The 24081-nt window shown below is 38.3% G+C and overlaps 1 protein-coding gene across 4 annotated transcripts in view; it reads right to left on the reverse strand.

Moving 5' to 3' along the window:
* The window catches only part of PHACTR2 (phosphatase and actin regulator 2), a 353184-nt gene that overhangs the window by 87572 nt on the left and 241531 nt on the right, over window positions 1-24081 (reverse strand). For all 4 annotated transcript variants that reach the window (XM_078155095.1, XM_078155097.1, XM_078155096.1 and 1 more), the window contains exon 2: window positions 19726-19893. In XM_078155095.1, coding sequence (XP_078011221.1) covers window positions 19726-19893 — 168 coding nt within the window. The remainder of the gene's footprint in view (window positions 1-19725; window positions 19894-24081) is intronic.

Below are 24081 nucleotides of genomic sequence, written 5' to 3' on the forward strand. Positions count from 1 at the left end.
CTGGAAAACTTCCAGGTTTTTTTGTTTCAGTTTTTCCAAAGTGGGCCCCAGAGGAGTTTTACTTAGTTTTGGGTTTTCTGTTGCTTTAATCCTATCTTAATCTCAGCTAAAACTTGCTACCCCACAAGCTTCCCACCCCCTTTCCTCTCTGCATACTCACTTGGGAGCTTTGAAGTGGCATGGGTTTTCAGCCAAGAAATCAAAACTACAGCTTTTCCCCTTTTCTGTACCTCCTGGAAACAGTCACTGATAGGAAAATAACATTTGCCATTTGTTTGGACTCTTGGCTGACAGGTCTTTTGCATACAAAGCAGATGACTAGGTACAGGAGCCACAAAGAATGGTCTTTGGGGAGACAGAGCCCAGCAAATACACTGCTGTGGCAAGAAATTCCAGCCATCCTTCTTACATGACTACAAACACCACCTCTCTATCAAGTGCTTCATCTTTTAAAATATTTGCCTCCTATTTAAATAGATTCCTGGGTTGTTTGTGAAGCACATGCATTGGTCATTTTGGGGAAAGAATGGAATATGAGTTCTGTAAAACCTGTTAGTGACACACCCCTGCTGGAAGCTTGATCCTGAGCTATAGCACCAGCCAGTAACTTCAAAGTCATTTAGCAACATTAAATAAGCTGTCTTTGCCCAATCCTCGCCCCCTTTTAATTAATATAACACTACTAATAAACAGCAAAGACAACCTTAAAACATACACCAGTGGAAAAATGAGAACAAAAGGCTTAACATATTGCCTCATGTTCTGACATGCACCAGACCCCTAAACACACACACACACACACACACACACACACACACACACACACACACACACACACACACTGTACACACACCCTTATATATTAGTAAAATGCCGACAACAGGACCCCTATGCAAATCCTGTTTAAAGAAAAGGCAGATACCAGAAATACCTGTTTCTATTGACTCCCAACCTCTAGGTAGGAATACTGCATAAACTGACACAGTGCCTTTGAGAGGTGATATTAACATAGACTTTCTTCCAAAATTTTTAAAATTGTTCATGTAAAATTAATAATGGGTTTGTTCTTGGTCTTTATGTCTGGGAGGGAGCTAGCCATGTACCCTGCAGGGCTATTAGGGAAGACAAGCTTTCCTCCACTACATGAATGTAGTTTCTTCAATTATACCTAGATCATTCATTAATTCATCAAGCAAATCAACTTTTCCCTGGCATATGTTAGACACTTAACAGCTGTGTGATCCTGGGTAAGTCACTTAAAATTTACTCTGTGCTTCAAATTCTTAAATTCTCATCTATAAAACAACTGATTTCTAATTTAATTAAAATGATTGCTTTCTAATAATTGTTTTTAAAGGTCCTTGCTAACTCTATGATCTTTCTGATCTATTTATGGACAAAAATGGAAAGAAAAAATGAAAAAAAAAAGCCTGCAAAATTTTTGATGGCAAACCATTTTCATATCAGGTGGCCATGTACAACTCTTTCTGACCCCATTTGGAGTTTTCTTGGCAAAGATACCAGAATGGTTTGCCATTTCCTTCTCCAGCTCATTTGACAGATGAGGAAACTGAGGTAAACAAGTTAAGTGATTTGCCAGGCTCACACAGCTAGTAAGTATCTCTGGTCAGATTTGAACTCAGGTCTTTCCAACTGTAGGCTTGGTCAACCTGAGGCCTCAAGGCCACATGTGGCCCTCAAGGTCCTCAGGTATGGCCCTTTGATTAAATCCAAACTTCACAGAACAAATCCTGAAGTTTGGATTCAGTCAAAGGGCCTCACCTGAGGACCAGACATGGCCTCAAGGGCGAAGGTTCCCCACCCCTGAGGTCTATCCACTATGCCACCTAGCTGCCCTACACATTTATATAGCACCTACGATGTGCCAAGCACTTTACAAATAAGATCTCATTTGATCCTCACAACAGGCACTGTTATTATCCCCATTTTAAAGTTGAGAAAATTAAGACAGAGTCAAGTGGTTGGCCCAGTGTCACACAGTGTCTGAGGCCGGATTAGAAGTCAAGTCTTTTTGACTCCAGGCCCAGTGCTCTATCCACTGTACCACCTGTCTTTGCCAAAGACAAACAAACAAAAAGCCCAAAAGGACCTGCTCAGAGAGTTTACCTTATATCACTTTATTGTCAACAGAGACTACAATCTGTGCTCTATGAGTAGATCTCCGGTAGTACTTTACTGTTTCCTTACCTAAGGGGTGAGGTTCTAAATTCTTCTGTGACATAGTACTCTGAATCCTCTTCGTATATAGCAACTTAGTGGAATGTAATGTACAATTAGGCATTCAATAGATAATAAATATTTGGGAAGAAGGGGCAGAAAGAAAAGACAGCAGCTTCTAGGATCTTAAATGGGAAAACAGTCAGGGATGTGTGGCCCCAGATCTTCTTCAGGGCATTCAAGGCCAGGGACACACACTTCTTTTGAAGTGTCTCTTGAGATTGCTTTGCCTATGCATCAAGTCACTCCTGTTTACATCTGGCTTAGGAAAGGGAATTTATAACTCCCAACCACTGTTCAATGATTAAACATAACAGAGAACAAACAGCGGAAAATTAAATAGATAGGCCATGTTATCTGAGTCTCCAGAGCCCATGTTGTGAAGCTACGGCAGAAACTGAGAAAACAATTTGTCTTATTTTGAAAATATACTAAGAAAATGGCTCTTCTTTCTCTCTTTGCTGCCTCAACCAGGCCACAACAGAAGCTCAAGGAATTGGCTTTTTGAAATTCCCCCTAATTAAGACAATTGCCTCTAGGGGAAAAAAAATGCCACTGACTTGAATAATAATTATAATTTTAAAAAGTTTTTAAAACAGTCCAAGAATCTCAAAACACTGATTCAAAATTAACAACTCTCACCACCCAGAAATAACAAGGGATCTGTTTCACATTTTATAGGTAGTTCTTAGATAAAAGTTTCATATCTCAAATATATAGAGGACTTTGTCAAATTTATAAGAATATGAGTAATTCTCCAATTGATAGATGGCCAAAGGATATGAACAGGCAGTTTCTGGATGAAGAAATCAAAGCTATATATAGTCAAATAAAAAATGCTCTAAATCATTATTGATTAGAGAAATGCAAATTAAAACAAACTTTAAAATATCATCTCATACCTATCAGATTGGCTAAAGTGATAGAAGGGGAAAATGACAAATGGTGGAGGCGATGTGGAAAAACTGGGATGCTAATGCTCTGTTGGTAGAACTGTAAATTGATCCAACCATTGTAGAGAGCAACCTAGAATTATGCCCAAGGAGTTATAAAACTGTGTATACCCTTTGACCCAGCAATATCATCATTAGGTCTGTTTCCCAAGGTGATAAGAGAAAAAGGAAAAGAACTTATGTGTTCTAAAATATTTATAACAGCTCTCTTTGTAGAATCAAAGAACTGGAAATTGATGGCATGGCTAAACAAGTTGTGGTATATGATTGTGATGGAATACTACTGTGCAGTAAGAAATGATGAGCAGATTGATTTTAGAAAAACATGGAAAGACTTGTATGAAGTAATGAAGAACAAAATGAGCAGAACCAAGAGAACACTGGATACAGTAACAGCAATATTGTTCAAAGAATAACTGTGAACGACTAAGCTATTCTGAGTATTATAAATATTCAGATCAACTACAAAGGACCTATGAAGGAAGATGCTATCCACCTCCAGAGAAAGAACTGATAAACATAAGTATGCATAGTATGGTTTTACGTGTGTACGTGTGTGTGTGTGAAATGGTGGCCTTCTCTAGTGCAGGGTGGGGAAGGAAGGAGGGAGACAGTTCAGAACTTAAAATGTAACAAAAAAAAGAAAATTAAATTTAAGAAATATGTCAGGCAGAATAACAAGGCTATTCATAAACTTCTTAAAATTACAGTTGAAACAAAAGCTATTTTGACTCCCTGGGGCTTGGGGGCAGGATAGAAAAGGTGGCATGGCACCTTACAAAAAGAGAAGCAACAGCAGAAATTATACTCCCTCTTCTAGAAGGAAATTGGGTATTTCCATGGTAGGCAAATTCAACAACACCTCTATCAACCACTTCATGTGATACAGACCTAAAGACTAAGTCAACAAACAAAACCTTCACACTGAAACCAGGACAATATGTTTCAGTAGGAGCTATGTATGAGACTGCCCCCGACTTCCTTCCTATTTTCTGGCTCTTGCAGACCATTGAGAAATACACACAAAAGATAGGTACTCTGACTCATCTAGTTGCAATGAAAAAATTCATCTATTCAAGTTGGGTCTCAGAAGGAAAGAGTAGAACTGGAATATTGTGAGTGAAGGTGAGCTAACGGTTAAAAAAAAAAAGCCCAGATCATCTTGCCAGAGCTGTAAAATATACCCTTACCTTCCCCTGACATATCCTACATGGAAAGAATAGATTATATCACTGATGGCCCTGGAAGAAGCTGCACTTGGGAATCCATCCTAACTCAGCTTAAGCCAGAGATGATAAACAACATATAGTGAAAAGGGCACTTGGACTTGAAGACTTGGTTTGATTCCCAGCTCTAACACTGATTAGCAGTGTGACTTAATCTATCAGCCTCAATTTCCTTACCTGTGAAATATGGTTAATAAATACTTATACCTTTTACTTGTTTATAAGCTTGTTATTTAGGAAGGTGCCTTAAAAACTTTAAGGGATGCTACTTGACCTGAGATTTCATTAATAGAGGGAAATCCCCTCCACCTATGCAGGTTGGTACCTTCTCTGCAACTTCTGGTCTTAAGAGAATTGCACCACCACCACCACCACCACCATCATCATCATCATTATCATAATAGCTAACATTTCTATAGTACTTATATGCTGGGCACTGTGCTAAGCACTTTAAAAATATTATCTCATTTGATCCTCAGAACAATCCTGGGAGGTAGGTGGTATTATCATTCCCATTTTACAGATAAGGAAACAGAATTTAAGTCATTTGTCCAGGGTTGCATAGCTAGTGTGTGTCAGAGGCAGGAAACAAAGCAGGATCCCCTTGGCTTCAAAGCCAGTACTATGCCCTGTTGCCTCTCAAAAATCTGCTCCCCCCACCCCCAAAAAGCTCTATCTATATTTGTTATTACAATTACAAATGTCTCTAGGATCACAGGACTAGGGCTAGAAGGGAGCTTAGTAGCCATAGCATCAAACCCTTTCCTTTTTTAGATGAGTGGCTAAGGTTGAGAGAGGTTATTTCCCTGCCCAAGGTCATAGAGGTAACAAATGTCAGAGGTGGCATTTAATCTCAAGTCTTCTGACTTCAAAATCAGCACATTTTGATTAAAAAAAAACTGGAAGGGACCTCAGAAGTCATCTGGCCTAACCTCTTAATTTTATAGGTGAGGAAACTGAGGCCAGCACTGAGCAGTAGAAAGACTGCTGGACATGGAGTTAGCAAGATTCAAATCCAAGTTAGCATGGATTCAAATCCCAATTCTGGTATTTCCTAGCTGTTTGACCTTGGACAAGTCATTTAACCTCAACTATTAAAAAAAAACTATTGCACCTATTACATTGGGTTGCTCTGGTGCTCATATATGATAACATACTTAAACCTTAAACAGCTATGTAAATGCCAACTATTATTATTGCTATATTATTATTATTATTATTAAGGACAATTAATTAACCTCCTTCCTTTGACACTCCCTTCACCCCCACCTGTTTCCTTTTTACACCTCAATGCTTACCTGTACCACTGTCTTCCAACTACAAATTCCAACTTTTCCCTGAGTCTTTAAGATTTTCCCTGCTGTCACCTGCCTTTACGAAGGTCAAGGTCAGGAAGTAACATGTGGATCTAGAAGCAAACAACCCACATCAGTCCAATCTTCCCTGCTACATGTCATTGTTGTTTAGTTGTTCTATGTCCGACTCCTTGTGACTCCGTGGACCATAACGTCCGTGGGGTTTTCATGGCAAGGATGCTGGAATACTTTGCCATTTCCTTTTCCAGCTCATTTTACAAATGAAGAACTGAGACAAACAAGGTTAAGTGACTTGCCCAGGGTCACACAGCTAGTAAATGTCTGAGACCAGATTTGAACTCAGGTCTTCCTGACTCCAGGCCGGAGATCTATCCACTGAGCCAGCTAGGTCCCTACTACATAGACCAACTAACTTCCAGCACATTGATTGCCTTAGTGCCATTTCTCTTTCATATACTTGATCAACTTGGGGAGTGATTTTATGCATATAGTTAGATATCTTATATCACATGTATGCCACTGGATACATGTGTGTATGTGCGTGTGTATGTGTGTGTGTGTGTATGACTAAATCTAGAATAAAATTACAAGTAGGCAACATAAGAAAAACATTATAAGAATCCTGTAAATGCAGTCCTAAAATAACCACTGGTAATAGAATTCTATGAATAGGAAGTTTGGGTTTTTTGTTTGTTTGAAAGACAACATATCTTTGCTCATTTGATAAACTGGCACAAGATGAGCATATTGTGAAATTGCTTACTGTTGCATGCTTTGAATCTTCCAACAAAGTTCTCTGGTGCCTCCCTGTATTAATTGTCAGTGAAACTGGGAAGGAGTCAAGGTTATGTTGGTGGAGCTCAAGATTCAGGGGTACCTATTAGGCTTAAGGGGCTTCAAGTATACTGCAATGGGTAAGCTCTGTTATCTGAATATGAGCCTAGCAAAATTTAAAGAAGCCTTTTCACCAAGAGAAGCAGCTTTGAAGGGACAGCAATTCACAAGCACCATTGGAGAAGGTAGTGATCTGCATCAGGGAAATTGGGGTCTCTGTTGATGAAATGATGGATAGCAGCTATAGTGAAATACATTTTAATAACTGCAAAATAATTTGAAGATCATACAATGACCATATGGATTGTTTCTATCTTTCTGTGATTATTCATACAACTAATTTATTCTTTTAGGGATTTAATATACATAGATCAGGTTCTTAACTCAGGGACCAAGTATAGATTTCAGAAGGTTGGGGGCCTGAACTCGGATTTGAAAAAAATGATATCTTCATTTTCACTAACTTCTAAATAAAATTTAGTGTTTCTGTCAATTAGTTAAAAACATCATTCTGAGAAGGGACCCATGGTCTTTAGTCTACCAAATGGATTTATGACCCCCAAAAAAAGATTGAGAACCTCTGACACAGAGTGTGAATTAATAACAAAAGCAAAAATGTCCTTGAAATGAATATTAATATCCTTATGTCTAATTTTTCATTATATATCAGTGCTCAAATTTATCCCATAGGAATATAGCTACAGGATGGTAATGTAAGTTAAGAAAAAGTAGTGATTCTACTTAAACATTTTTTGCTCAACACTCGCCTTTTCAGGAAAGTTTTATATATATGTAAAGGTCAAGAGATGCTGAGCTGACCATCATCTTTTTCAAGTATTGATTTATTACTGCTTCTGTAGCTTAAAAATGAGAAAACCAAGCCAGCTGTTTTGGAGTTATGCTGTCTATTAGCATTTAAATGGCATCTCACCACCCAGTCTAGATATGGCTTTCATGTTTCAGAAACTGCATTTAAATTGAAGGGAAGTTCATCTAACTACCATGAACGTGAGGAAATGAAAGGTAGAAAAATTCTTTACATAAACAGTAATTTTCCCACTTCCGCTGGCTTAGGGAAATAGCAAGAAGGAAAATCTGGTACAGAAATAGTTCTATTTTGTTAAGTTGAGAGTGGGAGGGAAGGTCTGTTTAGTGCTGATTTATTTTTTTCCATTCTCTAGCAGATGTGAAATAGGTTAAGAGCTAATATAGTTAGCAGCTGAAACTAAAGTTAACACTGATTTGCACGTACCTTCACAATTGTATTTTTATTTTTAAACCCACTACCACCCCTTAGCCAAATTTTCTGATGAAATCTCATCCTTTTGGGTCTGGCAGCTGATAACCTTTCAAAGGGACGTGGAATGTCACCAGGTACTCATTATTTAGTTATACAATGGACCACTGGCCAGCAGCTAGGAAGAGACGGCCCAATTAGCCATTAAAAAACGAAACAAAAAGCTACAACTTCTGTTTAGATGGATTCCTCTCTTCCTGCCTGGCTTCATAAGAATAAACAGTTGAGGAGTGGAGGATCCCACATGTCTCTGAAAGTGCTATGAAGAAAGGCAGATGAAGAGTTCTTTTCCCTAAAGGGCAGGAATGGAGTACTCAAAAGAGTAGGAATGAAACTCAGAATGTTGCATCAGGCAGAAAGTAATTCCCCACAGAGAAAGGACCAGGTCCACAGCAATACATCAACACACCAGATTTGAAAGCACAAGTCAATCTCACTTAAAGCCACTAGCATTTTGCCCTTGTTACACTTCACATTTATTCATTTTTAAAACCAAAAAACATTTTGGAATGTGAAGTACTACATAAATGTCTAACACCTACCACTACAACATTAGAGATGGAAAATAAATCTGAAGATATTTTTAAAATATAATTTTACTAGAAAAAACACTATTCTCTAGTTATTTCATGTGTGCTCATCTTGTTTCTTCAACTAGATCATATGTTTATCTAGGGCAGGAATTATGTTTATAATTTATAAATTTCAGGTATTCCATTCCTCTTCTTACCTATTGACCCTCCTACAATGTGGGAATAGTCCTGGGCTTTATAAAACATACTAAAAATATGCCTTTTGCTTAGAGAGACAAACCGAGACCTTTATAAATTTAGAAAAGAGCTAATTACACTCAACTTCAGAAAATGGAGGGTCTGAGTTTGGGAAATGGCAAGACAAATCAGGGAGCAAATGGCTTTAAAAGTAAGCCCAGCTGCCCAAACTCCTCCCAATGTACACAAAAGAAGTCAACTTGAATTAAGAGAGTAATTTGCATTCCAAGTGGGAAATTAACCAGGAAGATATGGAAGCCAAAGAGAATCATTTTCCAGGACTTAGCTCTCTGTGATAAAGACCGGAGTCTCACCACAGGATGAAGAAACACAAAACAAAACAAAGGAAAACAACATACAAAGGAAATAAAATAATGGCTTTTCCTGATATGAGTCCCCTAAACTGCATCTGAGGGAGAGCTGCTATGACACTTTATGGATCACAGATCTATGTAGGATCTATGAAGGTAACATGTTTCAGAGGAAAAGGGAATTAGAATATCAGCATCCAACCAAGTAAGGCACTTTAACACTCAGATCTTCCCTCAGCAAAATAAAAACTGGCCAAGTTCATCTTTCTGTTATGCCATTTACATCAGAGAGTTTCTTTCCTTCCTGTCCTCCCTTTCTGTTAAATTTGTGAAGAAAAGGAGAGAACAAATCTCACACTTTTGCTCTTATGTTTTATTCAGGTGGGCAGAAAGATCTTAAAAAAATTAGAGTCAACAAAATCAGTATCACTAGTGATTCACATGAGAATGTTTCCATGTTGTTCTCAGTGAAAAATGATTTTTTCATTCTTGCTTATCTGAGTTGACTTCCCCTGTATGAATTTATTCTTCCTTTGAAAATGTTAGTGCCTTTAGAAAGAAATCAGGCTTTTGTCAGACAAATAAAAATATCCAAAGCTCAGAGTACATAAAATAAATATTTTCTCACATAAATAGGAAATGGGGCAGCTAAGTGGATACAGCACTGGTCCTGGAGTTAGGAGGACCTGAGTTCAAATCCAGCTTCAGATACCTGACACTAGCTGTGTGACCCTGGGCAAGTCACTTAACCCCACTGCCTAGCCAAAAAACAAATAAAAAAAATCAAATAAATAGGAAATAAAAGATCATCCTCAATTATTAAAAATAATACTTCCTGGAATAAATTTTATGACAATTTAAAAAATAGCATTTTGCATCTTCCACTGAAGCCCATCCCTCCACTTGTATCTTTGATCCCATATCTTCTAGCAGATTGCCTCCAAAGCCCCCCACTCCCCCATCTTCAATCTTTCTCTAATTACAAATGCCTAGAAAAAAAGATGTCTATCCTAGTTGCTTCCACTTCCTCTTTTCATTCCTCAATCCTTTGCAATTTAGCTTTAGATAACAACACTCACCTGAAACTACTATCTCCAAAGTTACCAAGGATTTTTAATTGCTCATTTGAATGACCTTTCCTCAGTCCTGATCTTTGACCTCTCTGCTGCATTTGCAACTGATGAACACCCCAGCTTCCTAGATAAACCTTCCTGCTTGGGTTGTTATGACCCTGTTCTCTTCCAACCTGTAAAGTCTGCTTTTAAAAAAAAAAACTTTGGTGCCCTTTAACTGTGGGTATGAATCAAGGCTCTATTCTGGGCTCTCTTTTCTCTACATATTCAAAACCGCTTAATCTCTGTTTCTGTCAAGAGTACATCAATCATCCTTCTAGTTACTCAGGTTTGGAACTTGGTAGTAATCTTTGAGATGTTCACCTTTCCTCACCTCACATATCCCTATTAGGTTCCAAATCCTGTCAAATTTACCCCACTAACATCTTTCTGATTTATTTCTGTCTCCACTCACACACCCACAACCCAAACTTAAACTTTCATTGCTGCTCACCTAACCCAGAGTTTTCTAAGTTTTAACCACATTTTTATCAGTTAAAAAAATTAAAGAATCCCTCAAAATATTTATTTTTAAATAACTTGTATAATGTACTAAAAAGTCAACAGATTGTAAAAAATAATTTTAAATGGATGAGATAATGATGAATTAATATTTGATCCTAGAAGCATTAGGAAGCTACCGGAGTTTATTGAGTAGTAAAGTGACATGGTCAGATTTATGCTTTAGGGAAAATCACTTTGGCAGATATGTAGAGGATAGATTGGATAGGAGACAGATTTGAGGCAGGGGAGAACCATTCTGAATTTATGGCAATAGTACAGTCCAGAGGTAGTATGTGACTGGATGAGAGTGGTGGATGTTTGTATAGAAAGAAACAGATATGAGAGACACCATGGATTAATATTTAGCAGCTGATTATTGTGTCAGAATGACAATTCAGTCAGTTAACCAGAATCTATTATTTATTACGTATCAGGTACTGTGCTAAGTGCTGGGGACGCAAATCAAACTGTGAAACTGGGTGACTAAGGGAATGAAGATGCCCTCAAAAGAAACAGGGAGATTTGGAAGAGGACCGGGAAGATAACGTAAAAAGATCAGCTATGCAGATCATAAACCCACCCAAGCCTGTTCATGTTACACCATTCACTCTATCCTACCAAAAATTAAATGTGTGTAGGGAAGGTAGGCTCTTACTCACCCATGCAGAGTTGAGAATCATCTACTGTAAGTAACCCCAAAGTGTTCTGGGGAGGAGGGAGTAGGGACACTGAGGGAAACTTTTACCTTAACAGGTACCTGTGTACCTGTCACAAAATGTAGTGGAGAAAGGAGAAAGGTTGGGGGCTTTCATAGTCACAGGAGGCCAGTGGTGGGGAGTTTGGGGCCATAATGAGTGAAGGGAGTAGAAAAGTTGTGGAGGAGAAGCTCCATGATGGAGAGCTTCTGGGAGGATGAGCTGCAATCCGTGTTTCCACTCTCTGACCCTCTGATTAAACAAGTATTCCTTGTGGTCATGCCTTTTGCCCCCTTTCCAGCCCTCCCCCCAATTTAGAAACCACTGAACTAGACTATTGTAATAGTTTCTCAATTAGTTTCCTTGCCTTAGGTCTCTCTCGTTTCTAATCCATCTTCCACACAGTTATCAAAGTGATATTTCCTAAAGCACTAGTCTAACTCGGTCATTCGTCTTCTCAATAAACTTGAGTGGCTCCCTATTATATCTAGGATAAACTAAAAACTCTTGTATCTAGCACTTAAAGCCTTTTAAAACCTGGCTCCAACTTTTATAGCTTTATTATATAGTATTCTTGTTCAAGTACTCACCAGATGAACTAAACTGGCTTTCTCTCTCTTCCTCATACACCAAATTTTATCTACTATTTCTATGAACTTGTAAAACTGTCTTTTATGTATGATAAACACTCCCTCCTCACCTCTGCCTCTCAGAAAACCTAGTTGCCTTCAAAGTTTACCTGAAATACCCCTTTTAGAGAAGGTCTTTCCCTATCCCCCAAGCTGCTAGCTAGTGTTTCCCCACTACTGCTACCAAAATTGCCTTTTCCTTCTCCAGATCACTTGACAGGCAAGGAAACTGTGGCAAACAGGGTTAAGTTAAGGGTCGTACAGCTAGTAAGGGTCTGAGGCTAGAGTTGAACTCAGGCAGATGAGGATTACTAACTCCAGGTCCAGCACTCTATCCACTATGCCACCTAGCACTTAATAAAAGCTTTTTGGTTGAGTGATGCTCTGCTTATCCTTCATTGAGATTATACCAGTACAGCACAAATTCTGCAATACTTTACCAAGCTGGAAGAGCATCCAACATAAATCTGGCAACAGAACATAGATCCTTCGTAAAGTTGGTCGTGAGGTTATACATTTTGTAGCCATGGCAATTTATCTGTGTCTATGGAGGTACTACCCACAGAGAAGAATTTATAGTTCCTTCAAAAGTATCAAAATAATAGTCCTCATTCTTTTTGAGATCATATCCATTTGGGAATTCTGGGCACTGGCACTTCTCAATTCTAACTGGAGGCAGAATAAACACTGGGTTTTGAGTCAGAAGATGCAGTTTCTAGTCCTCACTTTACTACTCATTAGCTGGATTATTGCTAATATAGTTGGCCGTATTATTCTTCATTTATGGCATTCCATCACCTGTCTGTGTATTTGCACTACCCGCACCCTTGAGAAAGTCCTTTTACTTCCCAGGATTTGTAATTTCTCATCTGCAAAACAAGGAAATTGGACTATATAACTTTTCAAGTCCTTTCCACCTCCAAAATTCTATATTTCTAAATACTGTTTGTTTGCCCAGTAATGTGACTGGCTGGCTATTTAGGTTTTTAATTGAAAACTAATTTCTTCATGTATTAATCTTTACAAAACTGTTCACTGAAAACACAGTAAACAAAGAGGAAAAAAACCCAAAGGACAATTTATTTCTACAAAGGACAAATATCCCTTAAAGAGAGCTTTTGTTTGTTTGTTTGTTTACTGTTTACCCACATGATGTTGAGTGAATCAAAAATAAAATACAACACAATGTGAGGAAATGCAACGGGGAATGGATAGTCTCTTTTTACTGGATTTGATGTCTCTTCTTGGAAACAAGCAATCAGTTTTTAGTGCTATCATCATTCTTATAATAAACAGCAGGATAAGAGAGCTGACCATCTCTCACACACACATAATCTCATACATTGACTTGGCTAGACTGACTTCAATTTTTAAAAAGCTCCCTGGGAACTGGCTGAATCCAATAAAACAAACTCATTTCCCCTTTTTTATTATTTTTTTTCCTGTAGAATACTGTATAATCAGTTTGGCCATTTTCTTCATTTGTTCAAATGCTCATTGAGTTATTGCAGCAGCATGGTATAATGAATAGTCAGGAATACCTGGATTTGAATCCCACTTCAGAAACAAGCAAGTCTCTAACACCTCTCAGGGTGAGCTTCCTTTTCTGTAAAACGTAAATAATAGTATTGATAGCATGTACCTTTAAGGGTTGTTGCGAGGTGCAAGCAGCACAAATGTTTGTAAAATGCTTTGCAAAGCTGACTGCCTTACGTCAGTTATTAACAGTTATGCCATTCTTGTATAGCTAGCTATTCCTGATCCTTCACTATAGAACAAGGTAACTACTTCCCCTCACTCCCCAACTGTTAATATTCATCACATGTGAACATATTTCTGTCTTAATGCCAATTTTCAACCCTTGACATAGTTTAAGATGTCTACTCAACTAATGTTTAAAGAGAAATGGCAAAATGAGCATCCTTTTATTATGAAAAATTTTCAAAATCAAGTCACGAATATCTAAATTTATAATGTATCATATGTCCTCATATGAATGGACTGATGACTTGAAGATCTGGATAACCCAGTATCTCGTGTGAATTTCAGTCGCTCATCACAAACCACCATTTCCAACTGGATGTCCTATAAGGCATCACAAACTCAGCATGTCCAAAACAGAACTTGTTCTCTCCTCTAAACCCATTCCCTTATCCCTATTTCTTTTGAGAGCATCATCATCTTTCTAATATCACCCAGCTTTGCACACCTGGTATTACCTTCAACTCCTCACTCACGCACCCCACACATCTAACCCCAAATATCCAATCAAGCCTTGTCATTTTCCTACAACATCACTCATGCCTGTCCCCTTGCCTCTACTCACATGGCTATCACTACATTTCAGGCCCTCATTACTTGTCTCCTATACTATTATAATGACCCCTATTTGTTCTCCCTCCCTTAACTCTGTCCCCTGTCCAATCCATCCTCTACAGAGTTGCTAAAGTGATTTTCATAAAATGCAGATCTGACCATGCCACTGTCAAGCTCAATCAACTTCACTGGCCCTCTATTACCACCTAGGATGAACTGCTCTTTTTGGCATTTTCAAATCCCTTTACAACCTGGTTCCAGCCCACCTGACCAGCCTGATTACATATTACTCCTCTTTATCTATATTACAATCCAGGACTGGACTTATTTCTCATACATGGCATTCTATTTCTCATCTCTGTGCCCTAAGCAGAGGCCCTCCCTGCTTCTGACTCTTAGAAAAACTATGTTTAAATCCTACTTTCAGCTCAGCCACCTTCTTCATGAAGCCTTTCCTGATCCCTCCAGATGCCAATACCTTCCCCACAGTATTTAGGGGTGGTGTGGTATATGTGTGTGTATATATGCACATATATGCAGTCACACAAATATGGGCACGTACACACGTACACACACACACACACACACACACACACACACACACACACACACTGTTATCCTTTGTTAGGTTGTCAGTCCCTTATGGGCAAGGATTAGTTTCACTTTTATCTTTGAATCCTTAGTACCCAGCAGACTGCTTTGTATATAGTACTGTAAGTATTTAATAAATGCCTTTTGAATGATGATATAAAGTGATGAAGAGTGAACTCTTCACCAAAAGAGCTGTCTACATAGTGACCACAATAATTTTTTTTTTAAATCAACACTAAAAGTCATCAGAACTCAGATTAATGTACTGACCAGTCTTGTCTCCAGAGGACTGATGGGACATCATACCTCCTTGCTTCTCAGCAGACTAATGGTTTGGAATGAGGTTCATTCGGCCAGACACAATCAGTGTGTCAGTTTGCTTTGTTTAGCTGTATTTTATTTCAAGGTATGATTCTACTCAGCAGTGGTACTGGTAAATGAAAAATTTTTAAATAATCAATAAAACTTCTTAAAAAAAAGATTTGCCTTCTTTAACAGAAGTGTGTGAGGCCAAAAATAATTCCCTAATAGATAAGTGGTCAAATGATATGAACAAATAGCTGGGAAAAGAATAACTGTGAACTATTAATAAGTATTTGGTCACTGATAATATTTAATCTAGTAATTATCACTAATAATAAGAGAAAAGAAAAAAAGTCCTCCCAGAGCAAGCAAATTCAGCTACATTTTGGATTAAAAGACTTTCTCGTCTGGCCTAGAAACCTGGCCACCATCCATAGGGAAAGCATGTGTACCAAACAACTGACTTCAAATGAACTACTGGAACCCAACCAGTTCACAAGAATCCTTTCTTCTAAGCTTCAAGTGTGTCTACGAAGGAGGGTAGCACACTTCAACACCTGCCTTTCCTCCCCCGTGAAAATGAGAGCAAAATGAGTGGGATGTATCCAGCTTTGAAATAGGGGAGGTGGCTTTCTGACCTTTGTCTTGTTTGCTCATCTAAATCAAGCCCCTGGGTTTGGATCTAAGAAAGGAAGTCATAACAAAATGTTTAAGCTGCAGTGTTCAATTCCTTCCTGGATTTCCTGCTCCTTTGGCTGAAGGATGGTGTGTAGTGAAGTTACGTGAGCTCTCAGAAACCGCAGGGCTGGCAACAGCTTTTGAGATGAACTGTTTTGTAACAAGGTTAGTGAATGTGGGCTATTTTTAATCATTAAAAACACATTGGATGAAATGAGGCCTCTAACAGATGGGTATACAGCATGTCAACATCCGAATTAATATAAATAAAAATATTTACACACTCTTAGTCATATGGTGACTTCACAGACTCCCTGAACCCTCCCTACATCATCATGTGATACCAGGCTGCATATGAGACCAAGGTTCCATCTGCACAAACACATGCTTACAATCTACATGGGAGATTCAGTCATTGTTCAGTCATTTCAGTCATGCCTGATTCTTCATGACCCCATTTGGAGTTTTCTTGGCAAAGATGCTAGAGTGGTTGGTCATTTCCTTCTTCAGCTCATTTGACAGATGAGAAAACTGAGGTAAACAGGTTTAAGTTACTTCCCCAGGGTCACACTGCTAGGAAGTGTCTGAAGTCAGATTTGAACTCAAGATGAGAGGTCTTCCTAACTCCAGGTGTGGTACTTTATCCACTGCACCATCTAGCTGCCCTGTGTGGGAGATATCATAGGTTTAATTTAAACTGTCTTTACAGAGGCACAGTGGATAGAGCTCTGGGCCTAACATCAAGAAGACCTGAGCTCAAATATGACTTTAGACACTTAATAGTTGTGTGATCCTGGGAAAGTCATTTAACCTCTGTCTATCTCAGTTTTTTCAACCACAAAGTGGAGATAATAGAACCTACCTTAGAGAGTGGTATGTGAAGATCCAATGAAATCATATTTGTAAAGTGCTAGGCACATAGTAGACAGTGAATAATAATTATGACACCACGCAGAGAGCACTGGCTTTGTAGTAGAAGGCCTTGAGTAAAAGCCCCCATCTGATGCCTACTTCCTTGGGCCTCATTTCTTCTTATGCACAATGAAGGGTATGTACTAGATGGTGTCCAGGGTCCCTTCCAGTTATGAATCTATGATCCCAAAAGCTAAAAAAAAATGATATTCTTTTCATCCATTTTCAAGCCCACTGATATCTCTATGGATCCAAAACGCACATCTGAGAAAAACTGAATAATGATGCACAATGTACTTTTTGTTTTACATTTAACTAGCATGATCTGCAATACTCACTAGTAGTTCAAAAGTTAAATACATACAATGGAATCATTGGGTAAAAGGACATTTGTAACATATACAATATAGTAGCTTTTTAAGTGTGTTTGGAAAAATGGATACAGAGGAGTATGATATAAAATGCACACAAACACATTCAGGAGTAATTCTGAAGCAAAACCCAAAAGGGCCGATTAATGCGACATTTAATTATCCTCTAGATTCTCAGTTTAGTGGCATTCTGGAACTAGGTGAATGAGGTCCACAAATAACATTCTGATGCTCAGCTTTTATAAGGCAGCTGAGGCAGCTGGTGGTACAGTTGGATAGAGAATGGGGTCCGGAGTTGTGAAGACCTGGATTCAAATCCAGTCTGACATTTAATAGTTGTATAATCATAGGCAAGTCATTTCACCTCTGTCTGCCTCAGTTTCCTTAATCATAAGATGAATAATAACTAAGTATCTCACAGAGTTGTTGTGAGGATCAAATGAGATATTTATAGAAAAAGTGCTTTTTATAGTTTCTGGCACATCATAGTATATGCTATATAATGCTTACTTCCTTCTCATTCCATTCCTATAAAACCTTCCAGTGAAAGAAAAAAGGGAGCAAATGGATTGTTGGATGGCTCACTTTAGTTAGCTTGCCCACTCTGGTTCCCAGTCAATGTGTGGCAGATTTTACAGTGTACAGAATATTAATTTTTCCTTGAACAGCAGTAGCAGTGGAAATGTGGCTTAAGTAATAAGAAGAGATAAGGAAAAGGGAATGGTTAAGAAATGATCAAGGACCATAGGCAAATCATTTAACCTCTCTGAGTCTCAGTTTCCTCATATGTACAATAGGAAAAATGCTATTTGCACTGCCATAATGCATGAGTATGCTGTGAAGAAAGTGCTTTGAGAATCTTAAAATACTATCTAAACGTGATTATTAGTATAAGAGAGAAGGCAGCACAGATGCCAGGAAAGGGCTGAAGAGAAAAGGTATATATATAGACATTACTAATCCTTCTTTCCCCCAGTTTATCTGCACTGAACCTATTGGCTGCACCATGTTGCCTTCTATACAAGGAAACAACTTACCATTGGAAAAAATAAAGCCCAATAGCTTTGTTGTTTTAATGTTTTCCTAGAGTAATCTCTCTTCTTAAATGTTACATTTTTTTATTATGATTATTTATACAGCTGCAAATGCCTCAGAGTCTGAGGGTTTCCCCAGGGTGCCTTCCTTTTTGCTCTCTGTCCCTTTCACCTTAGCTGGACAAGGCGTATGTTTTTTGTTCCACAGCTGTGGACCTCAAAGACAGCTCATGTCCCTGGTCTTTCCCTAGATGTGTTCTTTGAGGCCCTGGACAGTCACTCAAAGTGCTAGGTTGTACTGCTCACGATTAGGCAAGCTGTTGGACATGTAGGAGAATAAGTACAAAGCTACTCATAGTCAAATCACGTGAGAAAAGCTTCACCTATTTTATTGCAGGTTAAGAGGTATAATGGTGCTGATATTTATTTCTACATGTTTTAATCTGATACTGAGCTTTCAAAGTATCTTTTTTTTTTTTGAGAGTCAGTTGTTGTGTAATGGATCTTGGTTATGGCAGAATGGAGACAAGAGGACTTTCCATAACTCATGAGGATGTTGTCAGAATACATAAAATTAAACATAAAAGCATTTAAAGCTCTGATGGAATCACTGATGACTCTCAGTATCATCACCTATATTGAAGGCACTGACCATGTGGTTCAGGGCTTCCAATTTTACCACTTAGTGAAACTCTATAATTACCAATGGTCTCTCAATTGCTAAATCCAGTGACCAAGTCTCAATCCTCAGCCTTGACCATTTCAGTATTGACAGTGTTCACTCTGTCTGGCATATAAGGCATTTAATACCGCCTATTTACCTCCTCTTGAACACTTTTTCTTCCCTGGGTTTTCATGACACTACTCTCTCCTTGTTCCCTTCCTATCTATCTGCCCATTCCCACTCAGGGATCATCATAGTTCCCTGCCTCCACAGATATGGAAGACACCTGTGGTCTGTCCTGGGTCCCTTTCCTTTCTTTCTGTTGCTATGCCCTCTCTGTGTGAATGGGCAAGTTCTGTTTCACTTTTTGGCTCTGTATCCTAGCATTTAAGGTAGTATCTGGCATGTAACGGGGATTGATTTCAGAACTCACTGAATAAAGGACTCCCAACCACAGATTTAGTCAACAGTTGGGTCTTAACACCATGTAGAGTCCATGTTAATTGATGCCTCATTTTATACCAATTGTGAGACAGCAGTTTACTAAATATTAAAGCATGACAAATACAATTTCTTTCATATTAAATTTGCATGCAAAACAAGTGAACACATTTTCCTTTCCTGTTTCAAAATTTAACGAGCAATATCACCATCAGCTACAGCGCAGGTAATAGATGATAGTAGTCTTGACATCATGACTTTCCTGTTGTCCACAACTTCATCTCTCTCTTCTCAAATACAAATAGTTCTGCACACAAGCCTGAAAGTATGTGTTTACAAAACAGAACATGCTACAAATACAAAATGAGGAAAAGAGGGCAGAATCAGAATCTTGAGAGTGCCCTCTCAATCATTCCATCAACAATGGATCCAATTATGCTTCTCACCTATTTGACAAGGCCTTGCTTCACACAATTTTCAAAAATTTACAGTTTTTTAATCTCCACCTACTGAAATTATGAAACTCATACCTGCTGAGGTCTCTCTAAATTTGTCACTGGTCTTCTTTTTTCTCCATTTCCAAGGTTTAAAGATCTTGCCTATAGAAGAGAGTTTACCCTTTCTCTTGAAAGGAGGTGTCTGGGAACCTGTAGTAGGTCCATCTGAGTTTGCAATGGAAGCCTTATCCAGCCCATCAACTGTACAAAGGGAAGAAAAAAGAGCAAATTAGGATTGAAATAAAACAAAAGGTCAGTCCATTTGCCTCTTCTCATTTCAAGAGGTCATATTCTGACTCTAACAAGAATATCAAATGAGAGTTCCTTTGTCCTGGTTATATTGTTTTCTAGCAGAGGAAACTTCCTTTAATATAAATCAATCAATTGACTTTATATTTGTTTTTAGGGTTTTCTTCTCCTTTTTCTTGGTCAGTTGTTGGAAGAGAAGTTAAAGAGAAAGAAAAGAAATGCTTGTTATTGGAATGGGGGGGAGGATGTTGTACCTACGTATGTGTGTATACATTTATGTTGTTATTATTTTTATTTAGTCATTTCACTTGTTTCCAACTCTTTGTGACCCCATTTGGAGTTTTCTTGGTAAAGAACTGGAGTGGTTGGCCATTTCCTTCTTCAGCTCATTTGATAGATGAAGAAACTAAGGCAAACATGGTTAAGTGACTTGCCCAGGGTCACACAGGTAGGAAGTGTCTGAGACCACATTGAACTAAGGAAGATGAATCTTCCTAAGTCCAAGCCTGGCACTCTATCCACAGTGCCACCTAGCTGCCCTTGTATACACACATTCAAACATTCATACATACATACACACACATATACATCCTAATCATTAGGGAAAGTGACCTATTGGTTCCCAAGATATCTTCCCAGACTTATTCTCCACTATTTCCTTTCATATATACATGATCCAGCCCAAATATAGCTTGTCCTCCTCCACCTCCATGCAAGGAAGGAGAATCCACACACCTCCAGTAGTAGCCCATCCCAGTTCTTAGGGAGTCCAATTATTAGGAAGCTTTTCCTGATGCAAGGGCTCTTCTCATCCTCGCACACATATTCATCATGCCCTAACAATTTTCTGGAGCAGATATAAATACTGCCAAATCCAAATGCAATCAGAACATGTGCAGCCTTATCCTCTGCTTGGAATCACTGTGCTCTGTTCTTATTGAAGGATTAACTTCTCCCAGATCAAACTTGATGAAACAGAAGATCACAGATCTAAAGTGGTGAATATCTTCCGAAGCCACCTGGTCCAACCTGCTCATTTTACATATGAGGAATCTGAGATGCAGGGGAGTAGCGTTATTTGCCCAAGACTGCCAAATGAGTGTCGGTAGCAAGATTTCAACCTCAGACTTCAGAACCAGTGCATGTTTCCACTACATCACACTGGAAGAAGAGTATCAAGTCAATTTCACTAGAAATATTCAATCCATGAGTATAAAGAGGTCATCACCAATTGTTGTCTAAAGAATCCTCAATTTCCTATTCATGATACAACCCCCTTAAATATTCACTTTCCACACAAAACCATTCATCAGTAATTCAAATCTTAACTTTTCCTGCAGGGAAAAATCAAAAGTAAATAAAATAAGCTCCTGAATAAAGGACTAAGGATGAGGGTAGTAGGGTGTGCTGGCGGTGCTGACATTTCAAAGTCTTAACTTCATAAGAATAATTTATCTTGAAAATTAACCACTGCTGTCTTCATTTATTATGCACTTGCAATTCTGATTGCTTTCTTTCTACATGCACTTACACAAACATGTATATATACACATGCATATACATATACATATATCATATGTATATGTCTTTCTATTTGTCCAAACCATTCATGATTAGCCATTTTATTAATTAGAATTAAAAAGCAATCATGTTCAGCACCATTCGTGAAATGGCTACAGTTAAGAAAATGATCATTTCAAATCCGAACTTTGGGGAGGGATGCAGTTAGTCACCTCTCTCTGAGTAGTTAAAGCAAAAACAGTGTCTCTGCCTTCCATCAAAGGTCTACTATTTCTTCAGGATCCCTAAATCTTTCTCCCAGACAAAACTTTATATTAAGACCAATTTTGGCAAAAGATAAGAGGGGAGGAAACATACTCCCCTGTGGTAAATACATGAGGGACTATGGATATGCAATGCTGCATGCATTGTCAGACAAGGTCACCCAGTCTTTTGTATTTGTTTGATTCTTTTTCTTTGTAACAAAGAAGGACTTATTGGTTTGGTGAAAGAAGGGAAGTAATCAGAAATATTTGTGATATGAAAACAAAAGACACCAATAAAATGTTATTTTAAAATAAATTAAAACCTTTAATATATTTTCCTCTATAAATATCTTAATTATGAGCCCAATGAACTCATCATTCCTACAGAGATAAGACCCCCAACTATATACTCCACCTGCTGGTGGTGGTGGTGGTGGGGTCATTAAGTTCACTTGAGTTCCTAGTCACTGCTCAAAATTTATTTTTAAGATCCCATGTCATCAATACAAGGTGACATAAATTTGAAATCTGAGGATCTGGCTTTGAATTCTGACTGTTATTTACTAGCTGTTTCATTGTAAGCCAGTCTCTTCGCCTACATGGTCCTCGGTTTCCTCATCTATAAAATGAAGGGTTTGTAGTAGATGATTTCTAATGTGTGTTCCACTTTTAAGTATTAAATCCTTGTCTACTCATTAGAATTTTCCTTTTCATACTTACTTGAGGACATTTTTTAAAATTTGTAACATGTAAACATTTTGAAACATAAATAATGAATCATTATTTGTGTGCTAATTGTGCACAGGAAATCTCTTATCTTGAGCCTGTTTGCCCCTGATACCCAATGAATTTCTGAGATGCCCCCCCCCCCACAAGTGCGTTGAGTTCAGGCAACATTTGTATATCTGACAGAACAAAAAATAACTAGGAAGGCAAATCAACTGCAAAATTTTATGATTGCAAGCACTTAAGAAAACAACAGGTAGACAAAAACAGAAGGTGATTCATAGGGAGACATAATCTCATCTTTAAAACTAGCATGTTGAATTTGCTCACGCTTTTTTTTTTTTAAAAGATCAAGCTGTTTGAAGGAGGTGTTCGTTTTGGTCTGTGTTTATCAAGTACAAAATAATGAAAAAATAAGATTTATTTTTAAAACAGTCTAAGATTCACCTAGGAATGCTCTTATATCTCAGATAACAATATTGGGGAATGACATTTGGAGTCAGTCATCTTCAAGATTTCCCTCCCAAGCTGAGGGTTGAACTATGCTGAAATTTTGAAGGAAGAGTATGACAATTAAAAAGAAATGAATTAATGTGTAATGGAAAGATTGATGGACTGAAAGGCATGAAATCTGTATTCTTGCTATGACTCTACTATTTAGTTGTGTGATTTTAGAAAAATCACTAAACTATGAGTGTCTCAATTTCCTCATAGATAAAGGGAAGAGACAGGAGTAGATAATCTCTTAAACTTTGCTTACAGTAACTTTCCTTGTGGCAGGCAATCTTTTGCATTACATGTACATACTGTCCTGCTGGGCATCCCTACCTCACCCCATCCGTGCTCCTTTTCTAGAACCTTCTGTGCTTAGAATTTTCTAAGCTGGGAAACCTCCATCCTATATGCATGCACCCTTAACAGTTAGCAGTTCCTTGCCTGGGACTTCAAAAGTGGGAAATTAAACAAACATGCCAATGTGAGACTATGAAATTCCTGTGAAAACATTCCTATGAAATTCATAGCTGCTCTCCACTTTATTGTATGGAATGGGACCCAGGTATTCCCATATTAAGTGGGGAGGAATAAGGAGAGCTTGAAGTAATCTGAGTTCCAGGTCAGGAGGGTACATGATTCTCTCAGGTTCATCAATCACTTTCCTCTTCCTGTCACAGTCTGAGAATCATTTTGCCCAAAGTCTGGTGATATCCCAGTACTCCTCTGTTGGCTGAATAGAGGATACATCCTATCACCTCTACTGACTGAAACACAGCTGTATCCTTTCTTGATTCTCTGGTGATCATATTCCAGATGTATCCTTTGTTCCCAGTCCCTTCTTCCTTGCCCTTGTGCCTTTGACAATCTCATCAGGGGCCACCAACTCTAATGCAAAAGATAATAAATGTGTCTTGCTTCACGAACCAATCTGAGTCATCTTTGAAAATCTCTAAGTCTCGCATTCTATGATTCTATTTATATAGCATCCTTCCCCAGGACATCCCAAATGCTCAGCAGATTTTCAGTTTTCTCTGTATTAGTTTTTATCATACCTCCCTTCACAAAGTTGCTGATAAGCTAAGCCTAACTCTGACTTTTCTGAAAAAGGGAAGGGAGGGTGTCTGAACCACATAGCTGAATCAATTTAAAGAAA

This window comes from Phascolarctos cinereus, unplaced genomic scaffold, assembly GCF_003287225.1.
Source record: "Phascolarctos cinereus isolate Bilbo 61053 unplaced genomic scaffold, phaCin_HiC Scaffold_5;HRSCAF=322, whole genome shotgun sequence".
In the NCBI taxonomy this organism is placed as follows: domain Eukaryota; kingdom Metazoa; phylum Chordata; class Mammalia; order Diprotodontia; family Phascolarctidae; genus Phascolarctos; species Phascolarctos cinereus.